General features: G+C 40.7%; 1 protein-coding gene across 1 annotated transcript in view; it reads left to right on the top strand.

Moving 5' to 3' along the window:
• The window catches only part of MEGF11 (multiple EGF-like-domains 11), a 214,063-nt gene that overhangs the window by 124,591 nt on the left and 64,302 nt on the right, over window positions 1-25,170 (top strand). The window contains exon 10 of the mRNA XM_009697720.1: window positions 8,320-8,494. Within this exon, the coding sequence (XP_009696022.1) occupies window positions 8,320-8,494 (175 nt within the window). The remainder of the gene's footprint in view (window positions 1-8,319; window positions 8,495-25,170) is intronic.

Genomic DNA, 25,170 nt, shown 5'->3' with positions numbered 1-25,170 from the left:
ACTGGTCAAATACAAGCATTGGGAAAAAATTCAATTAACTACACCTACTCCCTTTTTCTTTGTAGTTTTAATTAAGAACACAGACAGTTCCTCTGGATTGCAACCTTTGATTTAAATGGCCTCAGGTTTGGAACCATAAGCCTCAGTCCCGCCAGCTACTAAGCATGTATCTGTCAACTATTTAAACAGTTGTGCTAAAATCTGAAACAATCTGACATATGGCCTTATCCTGTAACTGCAGTTTTCTGGACAGAAGAACTATCATATGATGCCCATATCTATGTATAATAACCCTCTGAAGTTTAAAAAATATATTTACTCAAATCCATCATTTTGGCTCTTTTTATGACATGGGTTTTCTTGTTAGATCTCTAGCCAGCAAGGGGACTTTCTAAATGAAACCTAATTTGCTTCAGTTTATGTCTCGTGGCAAATTACCTTGTTGAAAACACTTGAGGCAGATGTATAAATAGACTGAAATCGATATCCCCGAGTCAGTCTATGGAACTGTAACAAAGTCGACATTGTCAAAATAGACATCTCCTCTTCTTGTGTGTGCCTATTTTTGCTCTTCATTCAGTATGTGTATGTGTGAAGTATTCAGGAAAATAAATATCAGGGAAATATACCTAAAATGGAATAAGCCTCACTTAAAAGGTCAGGTTTCGATGTTTTATTCCCTTTTACTTTTTTTCGGATCTGATTTTTGAGGTTCTCATTACTGAGAGCTAGAGCCACAAACAGGCTTGAGCACCTAATATAAGATAGGTTGAATTTACTTTCCTGTTGCAGGCTTGAATAAATTTTCCGGATCCTGAAAAAAGGAAGAATTTAAGACTCTTCCCTATTATCCTATTTGTTACCTTTTGTAACTCCTTGCCTTGTTTACTGACTGCTGGAATTGCTATTTGGAGATTCCTCATTCCCTCACATGTAGTAAAGGGAGCCTGGAGAGCAAGAACACCCTGGCCTGAGCTATTCTGATGGACTGGATTGCCCACATCTCCCTACCGTGCCTGCAAAATGCTGAGCCCCTCAGCTTCCACTTGATTTCCACCTTTTTCTGTCCATTACTGTTAAGCATTCATAGCCAATTCAGGATTGTCTAGGCTTCAGAGAGAGGTGGGGATAATTGATGCCCAAGCAAATATGCCCTTGATACGGACATTCTTCAATTTTAAACCAGACAGGTAGAGACCTGACTGTCTTGCTGATGATGACAAACCTACCCTGCAATCTTGCAGCCTGCTAAAATATAAACACTCTCCTCAATTATGTGTGCAAGCAATACCACCTAATTTGTGTGCGTGCACACACACGCGCACGCACACACACACAAACACTTCAGGCAAATCAGTTTATGTGCTTGAGATGGTAGACTCTATTTGTCTCAGTCTTGGAAATAAACAGGTGATCTTTCTTATGAATTCAAGTTCAACTGTGAGTGGCGAGGCTTTGCTTAACTGAAAGTAAGAGCTCACAATGGATTATTTAAACGCCTTGTAATTCTGATGATACGAGTCCTCTACAGAAAGATAGCTCTAGCTCTAGTGGGTTCGACAGCAAGGATCCAAAGTGTTTGACACCTCAAAGGTAGCTCTGTACAGCAGGCTTCTATCACTTCTGATTATTTTGTGTATCATGAAATCATTGCAAAAAATAACATCCCTAAGGCACGAGCTAGGCATTATACACAAAAGGTTAATGTTGTGTTGTACTGAGGACAGGGGATGTCTCAAGAATTACTTCAGAGTGAGCTAAGGTATAAATTCCTGCATGTCACACTACTCTGCAGTACCTGCCAGTGTGCACGGCTTAAACCTGCGGTAAATACAAGGTAAACTGCTCCTCAGTGAAAGCTGTTCTTCATGTGTACTGGATGGTGAGAATATGCTGTTGGACAGCAGCTGGCACAGTGTGTCTTCACCCCCCTCCTAGCCTGCAGAAACCTATTTGTGTGCCCAGTTTCCGTAAAGGTGTAAATAGAGTGGAAGGACTGCAGGCCACGGGCAAGGCTGAGCTTGGCTGCTGTTTCTCAGCTTAGTGCTCAATTAATCAAGAGTCTCTCAAGTGGGAGAAGACTGTGGGTTTGAGGGTGCAAGAGTTCGTCCTGGGCTACTCAAAGAACTACATGGGAGGTGCTCTGGGGGTTTGCTGGAAGATCCTGCCTGAAAAAACAGAGCAGCGCCATCCAACTGTGAAGAAAGATGAGGTCCCAAATTTGAGAGAGCTCAGAAAGATGGAGGATGGAATCCTCACGCAGCTCTTTTCTAGGCATGTGGTCATTCTTACAGACCACGTACGTGACCTGTGCCTGGGTGCTGTCTGACGTATACACTTTATGCCTTCCCTCCCATCGCTGCTCTGTCAGCTTCACTTGCAGCATTCGCTGCTAAGATGGTATCTCCGTTTCCTTAATAAATGAGTCTAGTCTCTCCATTGATAAAATCTCCCTTTTCCCTTCATCTTATCACTGCTGTTATGGAACAAAGAGATATCAGCAAGCTGTAGATCTGTAAATGTTCTCTCATTCATCCATGGTATTTCAGCTTTCCACTTTTCAATGAGCTCCTCAGAGTGCTGTCAATTTCTGAGCTGAGGAGTGTCAGAGTTGATGGAACATGACCTTCTCCAAAGGCACTCCATATTCTGAACAAATCTTTTTACTGATTGTTTAACCAGTCCCATACAACATACTTCTCTTCCCACCCACCTCCTCCGATTCCTCCCCTGAATTTTTATCATTACTGGAACTGTGGTCTCCCAAAGTGATTCATTTACTGACAGCCATCTATTTTCTCCAGAAGCAGTTTAAACTGTTGGTGACTTGTTGCGATACTTAAGTATGTAGGATAATTATACAAACACTTGAAAGAAGGCAAGAGAAGCTTGCGTATTTCTGTCAGTGGTTTTGACTCATTTGATCTGGGTATTGGAAAGCTGGCTGGAATAGAAAGTTCTGGGGGCTTTGAGGAGCATATCACAGAATCAATTTGTTTGTAAGAGACCTCTGGGATCATCGAATCCAACCTTTGCCCTAACACCCCCATGTCAACCAGACCATGGCACTAAGTGCCACGTCCAGTCTTTTCCTAAAGACCTCCAGGGATGGTGACCCCACCACCTCCCTGGGCAGCCCATCCCAATGCCTAACCACCCTTTCTTTGAAGAAATACCTCCTCATGTCTAGCCTGAACTTCCCCTGGTGCAGTTTCAGACGATGCCCTCTTGTCCTGTCACTGGTTGCCTGGGAGAAGAGGCCAACCCCCACCTGGCTACCCCCTCCTTTCAGGTCGTTGTAGAGAGCGATCAGGTCTCCCCTCAGCCTCCTCTTCTCCAGGCTAAACAACCCCAGCTCCCTCATGTTGGGGAGGAACATTAAGAAATACACAATCAGCTTTTCTATTTTCATAGATCTATCCATTTTAATATCTGAAGAGAGCAGTGTGATCATCTAGTCTAGCCTCCTGCATAGTAATGGCTGAAGAACATCATCCAATAATTTCTGCATCAAAGCACGCTGAAAGGCACTTTGTACGGGACTTTGGAACAACCCCAGAATTCAGTAATTTAGAATGTGGTGGTGACTTGGACTGTCCTTCCACAGGAAAGGATACACCTGTAAAAAATTCCCCTGTGCAAAAAGCCCATGTTGAGACAGTCTGCAATAGTCAGAAAGGCATAACCCTGACTTGCCCTTCTGAAAAGCAGAGAGGGAAATAAATAGCTGGAATAGTCTCAGCCACCCTAGTATGAACACTGGTGTGGAGCCAGTGTGTAGAGCCATGTGCCTGTAGTAACATCTTTCCCAGGTCAGAGACATGAGAAGGGAAGGAAGCCACATTGACCTCTTCAGCTTTGACACTTCCCTACTGTGACAAAGTCAAATGAGATTGATGGATCTCCAGAGGCTCTAGTTATTGCCTCAACACTGGGAAGTTTGGAAGGACCAAACCCCAGGGAACTTACATGAAGTTTTGCCTTGACCTAAGTCAATAATGTGCTTGAATGAGGCTGGCTTTGAAGACGTGCTGGCCTGAAGTAGCGGTCCTACAGCCTCGTTGTGGCTACTTCTTTAAAAGCAAGAGGGCATTTTAGTAAGAGAGACTGAATGTAGTATGGACACCAATAGACAGAAAATAATGTTCAATAAGGATTAGGGCTGTTAATTAAGATGAGATGACTGGTGCTAGTGTGTAAACAGAAAGTCAGGAAATTCACTGGGAAGAAGTTGTTCTGGCTGAAAGATGTGTGGAGAACAAAGTCAGAATTTGGAACAAACTGTGCTGTCTAAAGCATTGCTTTTCCCAATTTGCCTTAAGACAGTTAAATTACCTGATTTCCTTGGATTTTCTCAAAGTTAGATGCTTAAAAAATTTAAAGGTCAAAAATGACTTTCTGTTTTTCAATTCAGCCAGTAAATTTTAAAAAAATAAATCTTTATTGCTGCAAATGTGGCTGAAAAGCCAAGGACCGTACAGTAGCTTCCAAACTGCAGCAAGAGCCATGGAACAATTTCCTTCTCACGCCATGTTGTGCGCTGTGGACAGCTTCCAGTTTCCACCTCGACTTGGCCTAGAGCCAGAGGAACACTTGGCTGCTTGCATTCACTTGACGTTTTCTACACTATTCCTTCCTGTTATGCGAGAGATTTGAGGAAATAAAAGTTGTTAAGATTGAATGCAAAATACTAATGTATAACTCTGTCAAGCTCTTTCAAGAGCGTAAGGTTCCGTTCCTGCTCACAGCAAGTGGTAGGAAAGCAGATGTCAAACTGGCTTTGCTTCTGGGATCCTTTTGGAGGTCTCACGTTCTCTTGCCCATCCGTTCAGTGACCCTTCTCTAGAGGAATTGTGTTTCCTAATTTCAGTTCATTGGTGGCATGGAGAAGTGCCTTACATAGGCTGTAACCCGTGCTGGTAAAATGTTACATGGACTTACAACCTTGCAAGGTACATTCAGAATGGGAAGGGAGAAATTACACACATAATTCACTCTGCTAGCTGTATTTCCTATTCTTTGCCTTAACACCTTTGCCGTTAAGTGCCTCAAACTTTTCAACTTCAATGCAGCTAGCATTTAGTTCCCTGGGCAGCCTGGATGCATAGATGGTTGGATGGATGACATGAATTTCCTAGCTATTGTTATATGTCCAGGTCCATAGTTTGAACAGAATGAAATTTTACAAAAAGCCAATAGGAAAGAAACATTCTTAACCCTCGCATACATTCATACATATATATATATCTACATCATGAGCTGCAATATATTTAGTATGTAACTCTGATAACTTTAATTACTGGAATAGTTCATACATACCAGAATAGATAAAACAATTAATAATAAAAACTTCATACTATTTAGTGGTATCAGCTGCAGATCTTAAAAGGGTTTCCAGAGGAAGAAGGGCATCATTTTACAAATGGGAAAAATGAAGGCGGAAAGAGTAAGTTACACGGCCAAGATTCACTGGCAGGATTGGGAAGAGAACAGCTGTCTTCTGAATTTTGGTTAAGCATCTAAATCTCAGCCATCTTCAAGTTAACACTGCATCTGGGCACCTTAATTGTCAAACAAGTGTTTTTGATTCAGCGCATTGTATTCTTTGTGTCTGAGACAAGTCTCCTGTGTCCCCTGGCCAGACACAGCCTGCAACCTCATTTCAGACCTAGCTATGGAGGTCTGAGGTCCTTTTGCTTGTTACACTACCGTAACACTGTGGTGTATGTTACTGTTTGGCTTGCCGAAAGCTTTGGAAAGATTTATTCTGCTGCTGTCAAGGAGAAGTTTCCTTTCCCCTGCTATTCACCAACTGTTGCTCCCTACACAGAACTATTGTTACAGATACCGTAACTCTGGAATTTACTGTGGAGAATTTTTCCTAATCCTACAATGCCAGCACTCTGTAAGGCAGCAAAAGAGAAGTATTTCAAAACACTGAAAGACTACATGTGCTTGGCCTAGGAGAAAAACAAAACTAATATGCTCACGCTGATAACAAAATTGTTCATGCTTCGATGGGAAGGTTGTATGGATGAAGGGACCCAAACGTCTGCATTGGAGTTTTCCTAGCTCATAACCTTCTGCTGGATCTTGTTTTGGAGTCCAAGCTCCCTGTCTCCTTTAGACTCATCTGCAAAGCCTGTTTGGTTTTTGCTTCTTATTTTAGTGCATGTTAGGACGATTTTCAGTCCTTAATGTATAGCCTGTATGCCATGCAAAAATGCTGTCCATTTTGATGAAAGAGCCAACCTTGGAGCAGAAATTCTTACTGAGTATAGTATTTTCAATTGAATTGTCATAGATTGATTGAAACTGCCATGATCATAGATTACTTTTGAAAGATTTAATTTAGCCAACAGATGCAGTTCTCATGGAACCCTATGATACGTGCAGTAGTAGTGAAAACAGAGAAAGAAAAAAATCCACTTTAAAATATTTCTTTAATGTTTAGCTTTCTGCTCCTATTAGGTAATGATTAATACATGCAGAGGGGGAAAAAACGAGCTTTTATTATTTTCATCTGAATGTTAAGAGGTGCTTTGTGAACAACCATAATTTCAGGGACTGCTTTGTCAGAAGAATTTCATGGATGGTAGTTTGTTAAGCTGATGAATTGTTTTAATTAGTCAGTAAAACACTATTTATGATGAAACATATGACACTCACAAAATTTGATCATTCTTAGGCACAACAGTATAAGACTAACCTCTCTTACCAGTAATTGCCAGAAACATACTTGGAAATTACATTTTATGAGGTTACCTTGAAAATTAACATATACGATATTAATTTTATAGGTGTAGAGAAACCCATTCGGTCATGTCTGCAATATTAAACTACAGCAATAAATAATCATAAAAGAAAATAAATAGTTTCTACGAGGCAAAAAAACAGGAGACAGGTCCATAGAGGGGTGCCACCTTGCAGAACTCTATTCTTTCTTGTTCTGAGAACAATAAAGTAAATCTGATTTGTAGCAATATTATTTCTCATCTTTCTCAGTGAGGGCTAGACAGTGCTATTATGGTAAAATCTTGCGGTGCCAAAGCCCCCAGCCATACTGAGCTCTCAGGTGAAGGCTTATGCTCCCAGCTGGCCTCAGACAACATGGGGTCCTTTTTCAAAGGTCAGGTTCCCTCTCCATCCCCTGCTCTCTCTTTTCACCACCTCATCTACCCAAACTAGAAACTCATCTTCCCATCTTCCAGAAACCTCTGTCTCTTCAAACCAGGACTTAACACATCTCCAGCCTTCCCCTTCTTTCCTAGTCCCCAGCCATGGCATCAGCGTGGCTCTCCTGCTGTGGGAAGTTAGTGCCCTAAGGAAACCTGGGAGATGCTCTTTCTGTTTGTAGAAGAGAAAATGGTGAATAAAGAGAAACTGTTTCATAGCAGGAGGATCAAAGGGGTAAGTCTTCCACCTACCAGATGCAGAAGGACCAGGTGTTGTCCGATCTTTTGGGCTTGATTCTCCTTTCTGCTTCTCCCTCTGTGTGCTCTCACACCAATGTGGAATTGCCTGAACAGAAATGAAAGCCAGAGGATTAATGTTGGGCAGCAATGCTCATTATTCAGCATGAAGGAACTTGACTCATTTCCCTGCACAGCTGAGATTTAGTCCCAGGGCTCCTGTTGACTCCTGCCCTAAATGAATCCCAAGGCTTCAGGTAGTGACCAGTTCTGTTCACTATGGCTGAATATTCCCTGCAAAACTCATTTCCAAGGAGATTTTTTTCCCTTTCAAAGCACTTTTCTTTCTACGTCTCCCTGCTGAAAAGTTCTGCTGAGGTGGCACTCACTTTTAAAACACAAATTAGAGTAGAATAAAGTAGAATAGATTCGAATAGAATATTGTGCCACAGGACTCAGGTTTATCTTCACAATTCTTTTGATTGCGTTCCTCCATCCATTGGAATTTCTCCTAACCCTGAACACCTTTAACTGACTGTATTGTAGCCAAATAGTAGGGCATGTATCTGTCATACAACAGTATGGATTAATCATATTGTGGTTAATGTCAGTAATTCAAGTCACGTTGATTTGAGAATGGAAAAGCATAAACTTCAAAGGTGTAAAATTACCAGTGCTGTGGCAGTTCCCAGGTGTTTGGAAGTGGCGTGCTAGGCTGGTATTTAGCACCATATTCACTTCTTGAGTTATATGGCTGCTTATGTTCACCATCCTTAACAGTTTTCAGGTTTGTTCTGTTCTTAGTGTGACTCTTGCTGGCATTGCACGTAAAACGTTCTACTGCTGGTTATGGGCTGTATTTATCTTTCACGTCCACATCCCATTAATGTCTGTCTGTCTTTGTTAGTTGCCATCCGTTGTCTGGAGAATGTAGCTGCAAAGCTGGCTGGGCTGGACTCTACTGCAATGAAACCTGTCCCCCTGGATACTATGGCGAGGGCTGCCAGCTCACCTGCCCTTGCCAGAATGGTGCAGATTGTGACAGCATCACAGGGAAGTGTACGTGTGCACCGGGATATATGGTAAGTGAAAGCTGGGAATAATGGGGCATTTCATAACGTGCCTGCAAAAAATTAAAGAGGATTTTAATCTGATTTCAAATAGTATTCGCTTAAAAGTGGCCGGGTGCAGCTAATTTTTCCCTGTTCTATTCTAAGTCCATGTTATTCTCCTTTGAGCAGTGTCAACTTCTTACTTCTGGTTATTTACTTAACATCAGTATTGTAAATTTATTACTGTTATAAGGATAAAGACATGGTTTCCCATCATATATTCTAAGTCAAGACATAACAAAAAAGATGTCAGATTATTGTCTGCCTGGAAGAGCAGAAAAAGAATTCTCATGGCCTTTCAGCATATTCCTTGTCAGTCACGGTGTGATTTTAATAGATGAAGATCTTTTAAAATGTTACAAATGATAGAGCAATTTATGTCTTTTCTGAGCATATATGGCAGGTGTCTTTTACCTGAGCATCAGAAAGAGCTTCAGACATTCTGAGGTAAACAAGTATTACATTTTATAGACGAGATATAAAATGGCTGAAGAAATCAGCCAAGATGAAACCACGAAAATTGAGAATTAACGATTGCCAGGTTGCAGCAGAAAGTACATGGACAAGGATCCAGGTGTGCAGTCCTGCTACAGCTGAGCACAATGGAACTCTTGCTAGTAAGTTCCCTAGTCATCCATTTATGAAACACTTCTTTACTTCAGGAGCACACCATGGAAGAGATCTGCAGGCTATGTTTAAGAAACAATACTTCCTAAAGAAAAAAAAATTATTTTCAAGAGAGAATTCCAACACAACTTCATTAGCAGTTGTCTTTCTGTAATTTGTGTCCTTAATTTTACATGATCTGTCCCCACAGGCCTATCTATATGTTTTCTATACTATTATAGTGATTATTAGTTATAATTACTAAGGTTACTAGAAATCAAGATTCAGATTCAAAGAAATTCCCAGTATGTTAACTGTCCACTGACATTTAGCAGCCAACTAAAACGTACAGCCTCCCAGATGAGTTTTACCCTCTATTGTTCTAAGTTACAACTTCAAAATGAGATCAATAAGTATCTTCAAATAGCAGGGAACATGAGATGTGATCTTTTGCCGTGTTGTAGCTCTTTTGATTTGCATTTATGAAATATGGTGGACATCGTACTAGGTAGCTTTAGAAACAACAGGAGGGGAATGACGTGTTGGATCTGGACAGCAGAGCAGCCACGTCCTACCATCAGCGCCCAGTGCAGTGTTCAGGGTTTTCTTGAAAAAACGTTGGAGTATTCTGCAGGGTCATATGCTGCTGTCATCTGTAGGGGAAGGCTGCACAGCTGTGTGACAAGATCACATAGTGTGGGAGTCCTGTATGAGATTAGTGAGATGTTAAAGCCTTTTTAGCCTCCCCTCCTTTTAAATTCACACCTGAGCTTGTGATCACCGACTGTCATCTCCAGAACTGTGGAGTTATGGCTTAAAAAGAGTTTTGTTCTCTGCTTTATGTCAACAGCTGAACCTGAAATTTGGAGCTTCCATCTAATTTCCAGAGGTTCTCGCAATGCCAGATATAAAGAGATTTATTTAGGCATGAGAGGTATGACTGTCAAAAGCATCTGTGCAAGACAGTAGCATTTAGAGATGCAAAAAAAAAAAAAGAAAAGGGCTTTAAGTTTTGATTCCCCACTCACACTAACAGAAAACAAGAATTTGTCTTCTCTATACAGCGATGATAGACGAATACTAATATAAAGTAGAGGAAAGAATGAAGGAAGCAGCATGTTAGTAACAAACGCAAAATAAAAAGATACCAAGATCCTCTGTCTTATCAGGAATGCTGTTCAAGTTTGTAGCATAAAAATATTTTGGGACCCTTTACTGTACACATTTCTAAAAAAACCATAGTTTGTCCAATATATATTGCTCCAAGACAGTATTATTGCAGGCATGAAACCTGGGAAGTTCCTATTGTATAGCTTCAAAATAATATTTAATCTCATAATAGAGAGCTTTCTTGCATTGACATTTAAACAGCTTGGTTATTGAGGATAGCTCTATAATCACTGAAGCATATTTAGGCATTAGTATCATTGCTCTCTCATAATATACTATAATCTCTGGCAATTAGTCCATGTGGGGAAGTAAAGCCTTGAAATTGCTAATTTATTGCCTCTGAAGCATATTTGTCATTCGTATGCATGCCAGATGACTTGAGTTGCAATGGTTCTTTCAAATGCTAGAGAACATAGGCTGTAAAGAAAACTTGTCAGGAACCTTTACTTCCTACCCCAGAAAGGCGATGTCCTGCCGAGCTGCTCTTGCTGTCCGCTCCATCGTCTGGGCAGGGAGAAGTTCCCAGCACTGCTTCAAGACGCAGCCTGCAGGTCATGTGAAAGATGCTGTGGGGCCAGAACCCTCTCAAGGCTTGAAGTGGCTTATCTCAATGACACACTCGAGGCCAGACTTTGCCTTCAAATGTGGACGCCTGCCTCTTGCTGAGGCAACGGGGAGCTTTGCCTGCGGGTAGAGTTTTGCCCTTGAATTCGGCTAGCCTGCAAGCGAGTGGCACGACTGTTCATGAATGCAGGATGTCTCTTCTGGCAGCGCTGGCAATAGAGTGATGCTAATACAGAGCTGGGCAGAGCTAATTGTTCAGAAAAGGCATAAATGAATCCCTCTTGCTTTTTCTAGCATGAGGCTTGGCTCATGGGTCAGGAATTTTGCCATACGATTGGAAAGAATGAAAGTGGGAGCAGCATCTTACATTTTACAGAAATGTTTGATCTACACATGATGGTATATAGCAGAGCGGGCTGAAGGGTTTCTAAGTAAGGAGGGAAGGGAGAGAATATGACGGGACATGGGATATAACTGCAAAATTTAACTGCAAAGGCAGAGAGGTTGGACCCATAGGACTTTTGGGTTGCTGGATGCCTAGAAAACATAGTGACCAAGAAATGAGTTTTTTCCTGACAAAGCACTCCTCCAGCCCACTTCTTTTGCACAGATGGCTTGTTTTTTAACTGTGCCCTGCCTCAGCTGTGGCAGGGCAGCTGGGCTGGGTTTCAGAATGAATCATCTGCAATCGCAGCCAAAACAGGGACATTTTGTTGGGATGCAGAACAAGTCATTAAAAACACAAAGCATCTGGTCACCTTTATTAAGTGTATTAAGTGGAAAGGCAGCCATCCCATAGGTGGACAGGTACGTGAGCAGAGCACTTAATTTTTGGAAGTTAAGCAGATTCAAGTTTTAAAATAAAAATGTACGTTGTAGCTCAGAAGATAATACATTATTTATTAGCTGTGACATTTCCAAAAATTCAAATGCCAAAGCTAAATATTGGTGAGCTTGCAGTTTTGGATAGAATTTCAAAACATTTTATACCTTCTTTTTTGGATTAATATTTTGGGTCAGACTCAACAACCAGATTTGCACATGCCTAGCTCTAAAAACAAATTACACTATTGTAAAGATGTTATTGGGTACCGGTACAGGTTATTTGTATGAAGTTCTGATATGACTGTGCTCACACTAGGGGCTTACACTATTGTAACTGTACGGGTGTCTAAACCCCAGCGCAGAGACCATGTGTAGATTTGACCAAAGAGGTAGCTGAGAAATCCGAGTGACCCACAATTATACCCAAAAGAGCCCAGTTCTTGGAGGCAGCATACAGGACAATAAAAATAGGACAGTAGGAGTGGAGGAGACACAACAAAATCATCTTCCCCAAAATCACAGAGTGTGTCTGGAACTACTCCCCATATGCTCCAGCAGTAGAGTCCACACTGCATACCTGTTGGAAACACTGTGCTTGTTGCATCTCACTTGTGAAGGGAGGGTAAAGGCTGTATCAGTTTAATTCAGGTGATTGCAGGGAATCATCGTTATAAGCATGCGAATTGGGTGTTTCTCTGAAGCTCATATTTTTTAACATGTTTGAGGATTGCTTCTTAGTACTCATGTGATGAATTGCAAGTGACCCTTTTCTGAAGAATGGCTTTGAAAAGCCATTCTACTGCCATCTCATTTGTGGCAAGAAGGGATCTGATAAACACACATAGAGAATACACAAAGATTAGCCTTTAAAAGCATACAGGGATATTCTTGACTGGTAGAAACTGGATCCTTACTCCCACATGCAAATAGTTGCTCCTTGCAATAAATTACTTGGATGCAATTATGGGGGTAGTGAGAGGGGCTATACTAACTTGTACCTCCCCCTTCTTTCAAACTCTGCTTTAAGATGCTCTCTTACAAGCTCACTGAAATCAATTGTGCAGTAGGGATGTAAAAGAAATCAGGATTTGCCCTGTCCTCTTTTCTTTTGTTTTTGGTTCATTGAATTTTATTCCTGTAATTCAATAAATGCGGTGAAGAAGGCCAGAGGATATGAATTAAATATGATAGGAGACCACAGGAATCCTGACCTTCTGTCTCACAAGGAAATCTTGAAAACAACCCCCTGCACGTACCTATCAGCGTTCTAGCTACTGAAATCATTATAAATGCTATTGAAATACAACTAAGTCCACCTTCTCCATTGCACAGCTAATTGCAACTTTCCTGAAAACAGCAGCTATCTAGAGACCTCATCCTGTGATATGCCTTTGTTTCTTTATGGATGCTTTGTTTTCTTCCTTTGAAAAATGGATTTAACTTCAAATGCTTTCATTCTGTCTGTCGTGGCAAGGAGATAATGTCGTTAAAACGTTTCTCAGCCCAAGATACTCTGAGAAAACTTTAACACTTATCTATGGAATGTGCGGTCAGCTTTTACTTCAGTGGGCACTTAGGTCAATATTTCACATCTAGATGACAGAACTTATATTACTTTAAAGAGTTCATCTATTTATGCTGCAATTTTTTGAAGACCTGTCTGCTTTTATTGAACCCTGCATGCTGGCAAGCAAAGCTAGCACTTCATCACCGAAATGAAAGAATCCATTCTGACAGTTTTCTATTCCTTGACTGTATTGGTAGATCCCATACAAGCCAATCACAGTACAGGAAAGTATGGAAGCTATAGCAGTGATGACCTCTTACTAGGAGATTTTTCAGTGTTTGGAATGTCGCTTGGATTCCCTAAGACTTTCTAAGGTATATCCCAGTACTGAGCATCTATAGCCATTTGCATCTTCTGTTGACATTGCATCAAAATTGCATTTTAAAAACATAATAAAATAATGCCTTTCAAATATATCCTTATATAAGTGCTCATGTATATATATCTCCGGCTGAGCTCAGTGGGAATCTGTGCACTTAAGAACTGAAACACAGGCTTAATCTGGGGCTGTAAGTCCATAATTTTGTTTAGGGTGCCAGAGTTTCTCAACATAATGGTTTCTTTACCACAAGGGTACAAATTGCTTCCAAGGTTTACATGTACAAGCCTGCACATCGGAGTAAAAGTCAGCCCTTGTAACACACAATAAACAATATCTTGAGCACTTAGTAAAAATAAATGTATATTATAGTGCTATAAACCTATTCAAATGCATTGCAAATGTGTAACACACTCTGTAATGATTTATCTCTCAGTCACTACAAACTCCCACACAGAGTCTCAGGCCAGTCTTAGTCTGCCCCGTGCTTACTCAGTGAGTAAAATGACCAATTTGCCCTTCTATAGAAATGCGGAGGACCATAATTTTATGTTACCTATAGAGGTCATAAAGAACTTATAGGCCCAGTCTGTTGAGTATTCCAGCCATGACTGGCTTCCTTCTGGCACACACAATATCTCTTCTTCCCTGAAGAAAACATACAGGAGAGAAAAAACAATCTTTCCCTCTGTATTAAAAACAAAATTGAAGCCTGCGCTCCTGTCCACCTTTAAAATTCTCTCTGTTGTCTAAAAGAAAAAAAAAAAAAGTAAATAGAAAGGAGTACCTTATCTTATCTTCAACTGAATTTTCCCTGAAGGACCAAAATCCCAGATAGGTCTGGAGACATTTGCAGAATCATTGCCTGTAGGTGTTTTCTAAACATTCAAGGTTGATAAATACAAATTTATCAGCATATCCCCTGTCTTCTACATATTTGCTTTCATCTTTATTCTAAATGTACCATCCTTCAACACTTCAGAAGGAAGCAGGAAAAAATGAATGAGACTTCTTTGTCATATAAGCCCCTGGTTTAGTAGTAAAATTATTTTATAAATTTCACAAAATTCTTAATATAAAAAATGAACCTAAGGTTGTAGATAGTAGATCTGTTTGGGGGCTTTAACTCATTTAAATGATCCATTTCTCTTTGAGATAATTCCTAAAGTACTTCAGTGGAAGCTCATCTCAGAGCAACAGGACACCTCATCAAAAGGTTTAAAAAGAAAAGACGAGGGGAAAAAATCTTCAATAGAGCCTGTGTCCTTTTATCCTTGATTTACCGAGCATATCAGTTACCCCCCTTTGTTAAGAGCTCTTTTCATTTATAGGTATAAAATAAATTCAACCATTTTATCAAGATGTTCTTTTTACCAACCACCAGTATAAATTTTACTTTCTGTAGGTGGGGAAAAGGCTTTCTGGCACAGCAGTTGTCCAATTAACTGGAGTATTACAGGCAACAGAAATAGTTTGCCCAGTCTCATTTCATGAATTACCTAGATGCACAAGGAAGACGCATTTTCTTCTCACCGTTTTCCTATTTGTATTCATAATCCAATGTCTCAAAACCATTCTGAATGGCTGGCAGTAGTGGCAATGGGTATGCAGAAAGGCATCCATACTGCGCAGGTGGGTTTGAGCGTAGGCTGTAGCTGGCAGTGAGTGAATTATTAATTAATAATAAAAGTAAAACAAGCTGTTCTGTAAGTAGTGAAGCTGAAAGAGCCCTGTTTTCCACAGATTTCTGTCCTTAGTCCCCTGGCCTTTCCTACCCCACTGCAGTAACACTGTCTTTCTATCAGGTCTCCTATGACACTTTAGCTAGCAAAGGACACTCAGGTGGGCTCGTGGATCTCAAATTCACATAATCCCCTCCCTGTATAACCAGGTTAAAAGTACCATGCATCAAATTCCCTAAAAAGGAAAGGATTTTGCCTGAACAAAGACTGAATGTTAAGTCATGACATGGAAGAAACTGATTCCCATGATCCCAACTTTTGGACTCTTTCCTATTTATTGTTTTTTCGTTTCCCCTCAATTATTCAGAAGTTCTTAGTAGACTTCATATTAAGATGTTTGGGAATATCCCTCTGTAGCCATGACTAATTCCTCAGCTACCCTTGAAGTAAAGAGACATAGACAACAGAAAGGCAAAACCAACCCAGGAGGACTATCACTGGTGATCTAAGCAGCAGCGCAAAAGGGAAAGTCCCTGCTTGGATACACAGAGAGTTGTGGGATGCAGCTGAAGAAACAGCAAAAAAACCTGGCAGTTTCAAAGTGTTCTGAATAGTTTTGAGAAGTTCCTTTTGTCAAAGTCAGCAAGAAACAAATGCAATCTCTTTGATAACAGATATCAATGAGAGTTGTAGTTCTGGGGGTAAAGTGAAAGACAGGGATATGGGAAATTCAACTAAAATAACTTGAAAAAAAATTAGAGATGTAACTGTACCCTGAGAAACCATGGTTGTAGAAGTTAAAAATTATCTTCACGTGGTGCTTGAAAAGTGAATAAAGATGAAAATGCTAGTAATTGTGAGACAATCGGCCACAATAACACAATCAGGTCCTCTATACTAACTATGCTGCGTCATAGATCCCCTTTTCCTGGTTCTGGTCTCTAAGGAATGCTCTGTCCTTCGAACTTGCATTTTCGTGGTGTCTGCTAGATGGAGATAAGCCTGGAAACTCATCTGATAACTTTTTTTAAACTGACAAATTACTTCACAAGTGGATGTGGAACAGGAAGCGCATCTCAAGCGGGCCACAAAACCCACTCTGTTCCATACAGTCTAATTAAGACTGAGATGGAAAATTGTTCTTGAAACATAAATCAAAACTTCTCATGCCTAATGTTTTGGTACATTCCTCACATAAATAGAGCTGGTCAGGGATCATTTGTACCTATCAGGATTTTTGCATATTCATAGACCAGAAGAAAACTACCTCTGAATTGCATCTGGGTATCCCTTTTCATTGATGACCTCTGAATTTTCTTACCCACTTCTCTATGCATACAAAAGTACATATTTATGTGCATAAAATGGCTGTACTTTTCTTTTTTTGTAGGCCATTGGGACTAATAACAGACTATAAAATTTTGCATCCCAAGGCTACTAGGTCTGATCCAGGCCAGGTCGGTACAGATTGAAAATTATCTTCTCTTGGCTGTGCAGTGGCTTGCATGAAATGACTTTGGTCTCAGTCCAGCTCCCTGTGGATCAGTATGTACATCACAAACCTCATTTCTATCAGCAGTGACTGGCAAATTTGCTGGCAGACTGAACCATTTTACCATTTTACCTTCACAAACCATTGCTTCAGGTCAAGCTTGGTGGCGTGCCTGTGTGATCCATTTCAAAATTCCCTGTAGGATTTTTTCTGGGGACAAACAGCACAGGTACTCAGAGGTTACGGAAGAGCACCCTTCATAAGCATTGCAAGACACCTGGATTGTACTGCATCTTTCTTAAATGGCAGGTGCCTTTCTAAAAAGTCAATCCACTTCTGAGGTGGCCCTGCCGCATATAGACCAGGAAAGAATGAGCATCACCTCAATGCAAAGAAACTGGATGCAGGATAAACCCAGTATTTCAATAACAACGCACCAATGGATTCTTCTGGCTCTGCTCTATTGCAGAAGAAGATATCCTATGTTCAGATCCCAACAGGGAAGATCATTATGGGGAGGCCACCTGTGTATTCGTAGGCTTTCAGACTAAGCCGCTCCCCTATTGATTTTTCTATCAATGAACCAGGTGCTTGCTGCCTATTAGGCTGGTTGGTGTTCTCCCCCCGGAGCTCCCATTCACCAATTAGACATTTCTGCTGGAGCACCGGCAGCCACAGCGTTTAGGAGCCTGTGTTTTCCTAAACCCTGACAGTGTTCATGTCAGCGCCTGGCTGCATGAGCCATAATGAAGGGTCTTCTCTCACTTCAGGGCATTTGTTGTATGCTTTTGAGCAGGTGAACTATTCTACCAGAGTATTTAACGAGGTCACTGGATGCACAAGACACAGTGGGTCTCCCTCAGTTGTGGAAACTGCATCCCTTTCTTTGAATTCAATGGAATTTTTCAGACCCTTTTATGAACTACTTCTATTTCATTTTGTTTGCTCACTCTCTTGTCAATGTGCAAGCTCCAGAAATTGTCTGTGACAGCTCAAATTCTACTTTGTCAGCCCAAGTTTACCTGAACACAACTACTAGCTTGGGTAGGCTTGTCCCAGATATACAGGAGTGGCGTTTGTCTCAGTGACTGCCTCTACTAATGAGAACTTACTCAGTCACACACAGTGTCTATAAGTTGATAAGAACTGTGAGCAACTCCCAGGTCTCCTCCTCTTTCTTCTTATATTTACTTTTACTTCTGGGTTCCGCTGCAGTTTTATTTACCTGAAGAACTCCAAAGTTTTCATAAGTGGGTCCAAAGGAACCAACTTCATATAGAAAGCCTGAATGCCTCTGCCTTTGTTGCTAGTTGACATATTTCCTCTATTTTATCCTTAATTGGCAATGTGGCTATGTCAGATTGCATTTCCATTCCTGTAGCCTCATTCAGAATCAGTGGAGCTCAATATTCTGTTCAGACTGAATTATTTGATCTGAATTTTGCCGAAGAATAACCTACTTGCCAATAGCAGTGTCTGTTTTCATCTATTAAGCTTCTAAATGTATATATCTTTATCCACACTATCTGTGGATCTATGCATAAAAGTCTTGGTAGCTGACTCTCCTGGTAGTTCAAATTGCAAACTGAGTTCATTAAAACCACCTAAGTATGAGATTTAAGTCACAGATTAGTTTTAAATTTTATTTTCTCTCTAACTATACTGTCAAAAGAAAAAAATTTATCCTTTACAGTCAGACATGTATAAATGGAAAATCCTGGTGTGTTTTCTGACGCCAAAGAGCAACTGAAATTTTACCAGATCTTGGGCTTTCTTGCTTTAGGTTTTTGGTTTTAGGAAAATCTGTGAACATTTGAAGGGGATATCTGTTTATCTGCCTGAGTATGATTGCCAGGTTATTTACCAGCTTTTCAGAAGGTACATCCCAAACCCCATTAGCTTAAAGTTGACATACCTTTTTTTTTTTAGATGCTTTCTTTTTTTGCTTTGATCCTTTCACATGAGGATCATGCAGCTCAGAGCCAAGGTCAACCACAGGTGTTAGCATCATCAGCCCCATACCTGCGTACCTTCCGTCCACGTTGCTGCTTCTGTGGCTTCAGTGCTCTTAGCAAGAGACCAGCTGAGGATGCCTGCTGTGTACAGCACATTTAACTCCTCCTGGACTCGGTCCATCTCAGTTCAGGCATGCACTGAGGTACTGAACTTGTTTGGCAGCTTCTGCTACAGAAAGACGCAAGTCTTAGCTAGTGACCACACGGGTGAATGCAGGCAGTGTGTATGGTAGGGAAGTTTAGATTTGAGACTGTGTTTGGACATTATCCTTAATTGTAGAATACAGCTGTAGAAGAATTCTAAAGGAAAGTTTGCAAATAATGTAAAACTATCGGGATTGTCAAATATAAAGCTAGTAATGAATTTGAGGAAAAGTTTCATGTTACTGAATGACTGGGTACGTTGAAATTCAGTGTTCAAAAATATAGAGTAATAGACAATGGGAAAATAATGTTAAGTAAATACACAAAAAGAGAGTTCTAATTTAATTCCTACCATTTTTTTGAGATCAGGCAACCACAGTGGATAGTTTTCTGAAAAACTCAAATCAGTGCTCAGCACCAGTCAAAAAAACAAATGAACCCAGAGCGCCAGATAGAATAGTCAGAATGATCAGGAAGAGAACAAAACAGGATGGAAAAACCATTTTTGTGGTATTGTATAAATCCATAATGTATCTAAATCTCAAATTACTGCGTATAGTTTAGCTGATTCCTGCTTACAAAGGATATAATGGAAGTAGCAAAAGGTGACAAAGATCATCTTTTATAAGAAATAGCTTCTATACAAAGAGTGACTCAATAAACTAGAACTCAGCTCAGAAAACAGATGGCTGAGGAGGGATACGATAGAGATCTATGGAACTGTGGATGGTGCATAGAACATGAACAAGGAATGGTTATTTACTATTTCTAATAACACAGGAACAAGGGGCAGCCAATTAAATGATTGCACAGCAGGTTTAAAGACAAAGATAGTGCTTTCCACAGAATGCGTAATTAAATTGTGAAATGGCTCCCATAAAGTGAGAATAAAAGAGTGGGATGATTTTGCTTAGAAAAGGGGTCACCGAGGGTAGATGTGTGAGAGGTCTTTTACACCATGGGGGAAGGGGAAGAAGCAATCCGTGTTTGCTCTTTAGCACAATTATAAGAAGTTTCCCAACTGAAAATCAGGCAGTGGATTTGAAGCAAACAAATAAAAATAATTTTTCTCCTTTGTATTTATAATTAAACTGTGGATCTTCTTGCCATGGGACGTCATAGAGGCTGAAAGTGTAAATGATACCTTTTATTTCCTGTGTTTGCTAGCGTCCTTTCTGCAGAACCGTTCAGATTTGTCAGCCAGAGCCCAAATTTATTACTGAAAAAAAGTCAGGAGGCCACAGTTGTTCTACAAGGTAGATCTTGGATTGTGCCACTCTGGCTATGTGGACACAGCAGAAACCATCTCTCATTTCCAGACAAAGGTACTCCCATAAAATAGCTGGTGCAGAGTTGTCATTGCCAGCTCTGAATTCTCACTCTGAAGGACACTGCACTGCACTGCACTGCTGCTCTCTATTTCCAAATGGCTTAGGCTTCTCTTAGCCACTGATCTATTCTGCCCAAATCTGGGAAAGAAAATGATGGAACTGCCCATAGTGTGTTAAAATCTTTCCTTTACTATGCTGAGAACTCCAGTTCAGATGCCTCCATTTAAAAAAGCAAAAGCAAACAGCTTTTTTTGTTTTTACCAGCAGTATTCAAGGACTGCGATTCAGTATTTTGACACACTTGGCCAGCTTCTGTCCCACAGTTTGGACACAAGTAGCTTGTTGAGTACGTCGTGAAGAGCACATGTACCAAGTATATACTTCTCAGGCATGTAAATATTTTCCACTGACTTGAAATAATGCACATTATGCCTGGACCATTTTACCTTTTGAGACATTTAATTGTAGTATGATCATGTTTTTTGGAGCATTTTAGAGCAGCAGCTGATCAAAGTTGATTATAGTAACAGCAATGAGCCTCACAGATGTTTGATTCTTTATAGCTTCCCCAGAGTTAAGTTTAAAATATTCTGAGAGTCTACTCCCTGCCTCACCTGAATAAATCTGAAGTGGCCTTATTCCAGATTTAAATTGCTTTAACTAAACAGAAGACTTGGTTATCCAGCTGGCCTCATAATATTTATTAGCAATCCTCCTGATACAGACATGATTGACCTGCCTTCATAAGTTATCTTCCCATTAACTAAATCTAAAACCATGTATTATAGATGTTTTCATTTCCACCTGAAATATCTGCTCCATAAACAATCTCCCCAGCTCCACTGTGAAGAGAATTAGGAGTTTGTGTTTGTATCTTGCCCTCATGTAGCCAACTGCTGGGGCTGGCCGAGCTCTGCACATCCATCCGATTTAGCTGAACGCTGACCTCCATCGTGTTTTTGAACCGTGCGTGGCTGTGTTGCTTGTACTCCATTACAGGCTGCCTGTGGGAGGCTGTCCTCTCAGGTATGATGCACCGTCTCACCAGATGAAATATCCCGAGGAAATGATGTAGGAGTTGTTTTACCCAGTCTAAATCCAATCTCCTATTTTTGGAGAGGTCCCTCCTGGATAAATGTGTTTTGTGATATTTTATTAGGTGAAAAGTGCTGACTGCATTAAAAAATCTTGTTCAGAGGTTGATGATCATCTTTTTTACTTCCACACTACTTTCCTTCTGAATACATTTAATTATATGATGCTGTATTCATTGCCTCGCTGACACTAAAGTGCTCTGCAGTTAAGACCTAAATACTAAACCAGGCAGATATTCAAGCGTTGTAAAGTTAGTCTAGATTTTTTCACCAGCAACAGTACTACACTGATTTATGGGAAGCAGGGGGGAGGGTGCTATCTCTTGCCTGCTCTCTTTATTGAATTTTCTTTCTTTCTTTTAATGCCCATATTTACGTGGCTTGAACAGTTGGAATGGATTTTTTAATTGCAGATAACTGACTGACATTTGGCGTATTTTTAGTACAAACTAGAAAACTATTCCCTGGTGGTTAGGGGGAAATCCAACAGGATTTGGACAGAAATCCAGCTCAGGTTTGCTGAATTTTAGTACGCAAAATCCAAATTTTTAAATGGAATTTTTATTTGTATTTGTTTTCACTTGATTTCATGGATGCAAAAAAACCTCACAAAGCTAGATAGAATGTGCTCTTTATTCTTACAGAGTACTGTTCCACTTCATCATCAGTTTTATCGTGCCAGAGCATTGTTCCTTTTGGAGGTATGAAGCCTGTTGGAGCTAAGATGCTGGAGGACAGGAGAGTGGTGAGATTCTGTGCACCCTCTGCTTCAAAAGATGAGACCAATCTTGCACACACAGCGTCTGTTGGTTTGCCTGTGTGGGTTTACTGTACGCGGATCACGCAGTGCGTACACATGGAAAAAACCCTCTCTGCCTGGAATGAGGGCACCAGGGCAGCTCTGCTGGCATCAGTGCTATCAGCGCAGCTCGCCTCTGTTACCTCTTTCCTATCAGTTAGTGGGACAGGAACATATTCAGACACGAGACTTCAGGGCCCATGTCCTGGATTCCTAGTTTGAAAGGACCCTGACCCAATGTGAAGTGCCTGACTCCTTAGATGCACAGATCCTTGCATCCTGCACAATAAATCCCTCACCGTTGATGTTTACTGTGCTGGAAACAATGAGATCTGTGCACTTAATTCCAGCTCTACATATGCACACATGGTGTCCAGACTGAAAGGCCGCACAAGTTCTCAAGTCTTGAGAGGTATGAATTACTGTCCAGGTAGCCAAATCCTAATCGAAGGCTTTCCTAGGCTGTGGCTGAGAGCTTCCCAAAGTGCCTGGTCTATGTGATGGGAAGGTCCCTTCTGGGAAGATGGGTGGATAGTTGTTGCTCTGAAACCCTTACACCCCAGGGACCACAGGCTGAGTAGTCCTTTTTTTGAAATGAAAATAACCCCAGTATACTGTTAATGTATCTCGGCTCAATTGTGAGGCTGTGCAATGGGGAGCAGAAAAACCCGGATAGGGGAATGAGAGGCTCTAGGGGCCCCAGAGGCCAGAAATGAGGTTCTGGCCCAGGTTCTTCTGTGGCCTTACTGAGGGACTAACATGTGCTACACCAGTGGCAGCCTGTAGCAGGCCACAGCAAATATCTCTGGGTTTATAAAATAGGAATCCACAAAGTTCAGCCAGATTTTGTACAAACAATTTGGAAAATAACAAACCAAAGTTACTTTGTGGTAAGTTTTACTTCCCTCACAGTCAGTGCTCCCAGCTTTACTTTTGTTAACAAAGGCTTTGCCTATAACCAGTAAACTGAAATTAAATAGTATTTGATAAAGTACTGTAAGTACTTAAAATTGACATTATTTATAATAATTTTACTCACTACTTTCTTATAACAATTAAAGTTTCCATTTTGTTTCTGTGCATGTTTTGCTGAATACTTTTGATCAAACACCAAATTTAAGAATTAGTACCAGGCTGACTAATTTCGAACGTGGCATTTACTGTGAAATTTACTGTATGAATTAACATATTAGCACAAATTCAGGGGTGAAATAAAATGCTGACATCCATTTCTAAATGTTTGTAAATCCTTGTAAGATTACAGGAAGCAAAGCGATGTTCTTCCCACTCCCAAAGGTAGCTGTGCTTGGTCCTTATGGCATGTCCAAGGTTTACAGTATGCTCAGAGGACTATGATGCCACTGAGGTGCAGATTGGGGAAAGCTTTACAGATGGCTGTTAGAAGTGCTTCGTGCGTTTAATGAAAGACTTCGACATTCAGGACTGCCAATGATTGTGTCTTTGGATGAGTCATGAACTGTAAAGTCACTTTTTAAATATAAGAAAGCTCTTTCCCATCCTTTCCACCTTACCCCATCTTCTCCCATGAAAAGGGCAAAGGGAAAACAAGACTGAATAAGATCATCAGTGGTTTCATTGTCCTGGTTTTGATGTGTGTCAAACTCTAGCACAGCTACATTGTATAATGTTACAAAGAGGGTAAAGGAACATTTGTCAATTCTCAGTAGCAGTGATTACCTGCAAACTGAATGCTTTGCTTGTACGGGGCACAAGATCCTTCCCCAAAGTTTTTTTCTGCATTTTATCATCAGCACCAATAATAGCATCTGCAGGGAGTAATTAGCAACACCCAGAGGGGAACGGAATTCTGCCAGAGGACATCATTATGTCTGGAAAACTAAAGATGCTGTATAGTAAGGTCATGAATAAATTGTTTGAGTCTAGGTTGGAGGAGAAGACCGGTAAAAGTACAAATTTTCCTACTGCTGCAAATACACTTATGAAGAGCACATTAATTTCCACTGGAACACCATTAGGGAAATTAGTTTGTTCTGACAGTTTGTGTTACGGGATAGCATATGTTTACCTTGAGGGAATGTTTGTGGAGAACCACTTTGGGTTAATTGTAAATGTCACAATTTAATAAGTAAATATACAGAACTGTATCTGTGATCTGCGTCAGTGCACAGACGCTGTGTACCAGCACACTGGTGTGCCACGTAATGTGTGTACATATAAATATATACTTTTATGTACTAAATCCATACCAATCAGCTTATCTGGACACACAGACATCAGGTACAAACAGCACCTGCATTTTGTCTTTCTGATCTGTTTATCATTACATACGTTTGGCACTGCACTATGCCCTTCCTTCTCTTTAGTGCCTGCACTGTGAGCTCGGAGAATCGAGCGCAGAGCTTCCCTGGTGCTGGTGACAGGTGTTGCACCTCTAATTCATCTGGCACAAGGAAGGCGAGGAGGGGGAGAGGGAGGAAATCAGATACCGTGTTAAAAATCTCAGATTAGTTAGAGTCACATTGCAGATTACCAAAGGTTCAAATATGTTGCCTTTCAGTGTTGTCAGTGCTCCGTCACAATCCTCAGTTGAGGATTTTCAGCACCTTGACAGCTAAACCTTAAGAACACTCAAACAAAGCTGTCACATAGGTCTTTATCATGCAAACTCGAGGCCAAGTTCAATAACAGCCCTGCTAGTCTTCTGCATTGCAGAGACCTTCAAAAATTTATTTTCTGCTTTGCCACTGACTTCAGTGGAACCAGGCTTTAGCCCTCCAAGGCAAATTTATTCCTGTAGATTGTAGCTACTTCTGAAATTCTTAATTTCACATCCTTAAATAGTCAAACTTTGAGACAGAGCAGGTGTGGGTGCAGACTACGCCAGGTGTTGTTGACCATTGCTGCGTTATTAACTGCCCTTACGCTCTGGGATACTCTTTTTTTTCCTTAGAAAATGCATTTCATGGATTTAAAGGCCTGATCCAAAATGTACAGGAGTAAGTACAAATCTTTGTATTGAACACCAGAAAAGGATTTTAAAGGGAATTGGTCATTGT

This window comes from Cariama cristata, unplaced genomic scaffold, assembly GCF_000690535.1.
Source record: "Cariama cristata isolate BGI_N322 unplaced genomic scaffold, ASM69053v1 scaffold2033, whole genome shotgun sequence".
NCBI classification, from domain to species: domain Eukaryota; kingdom Metazoa; phylum Chordata; class Aves; order Cariamiformes; family Cariamidae; genus Cariama; species Cariama cristata.
Note: the sequence above shows the minus strand (reverse complement) of the source record. Positions and strands in the feature narration are given on the sequence as shown.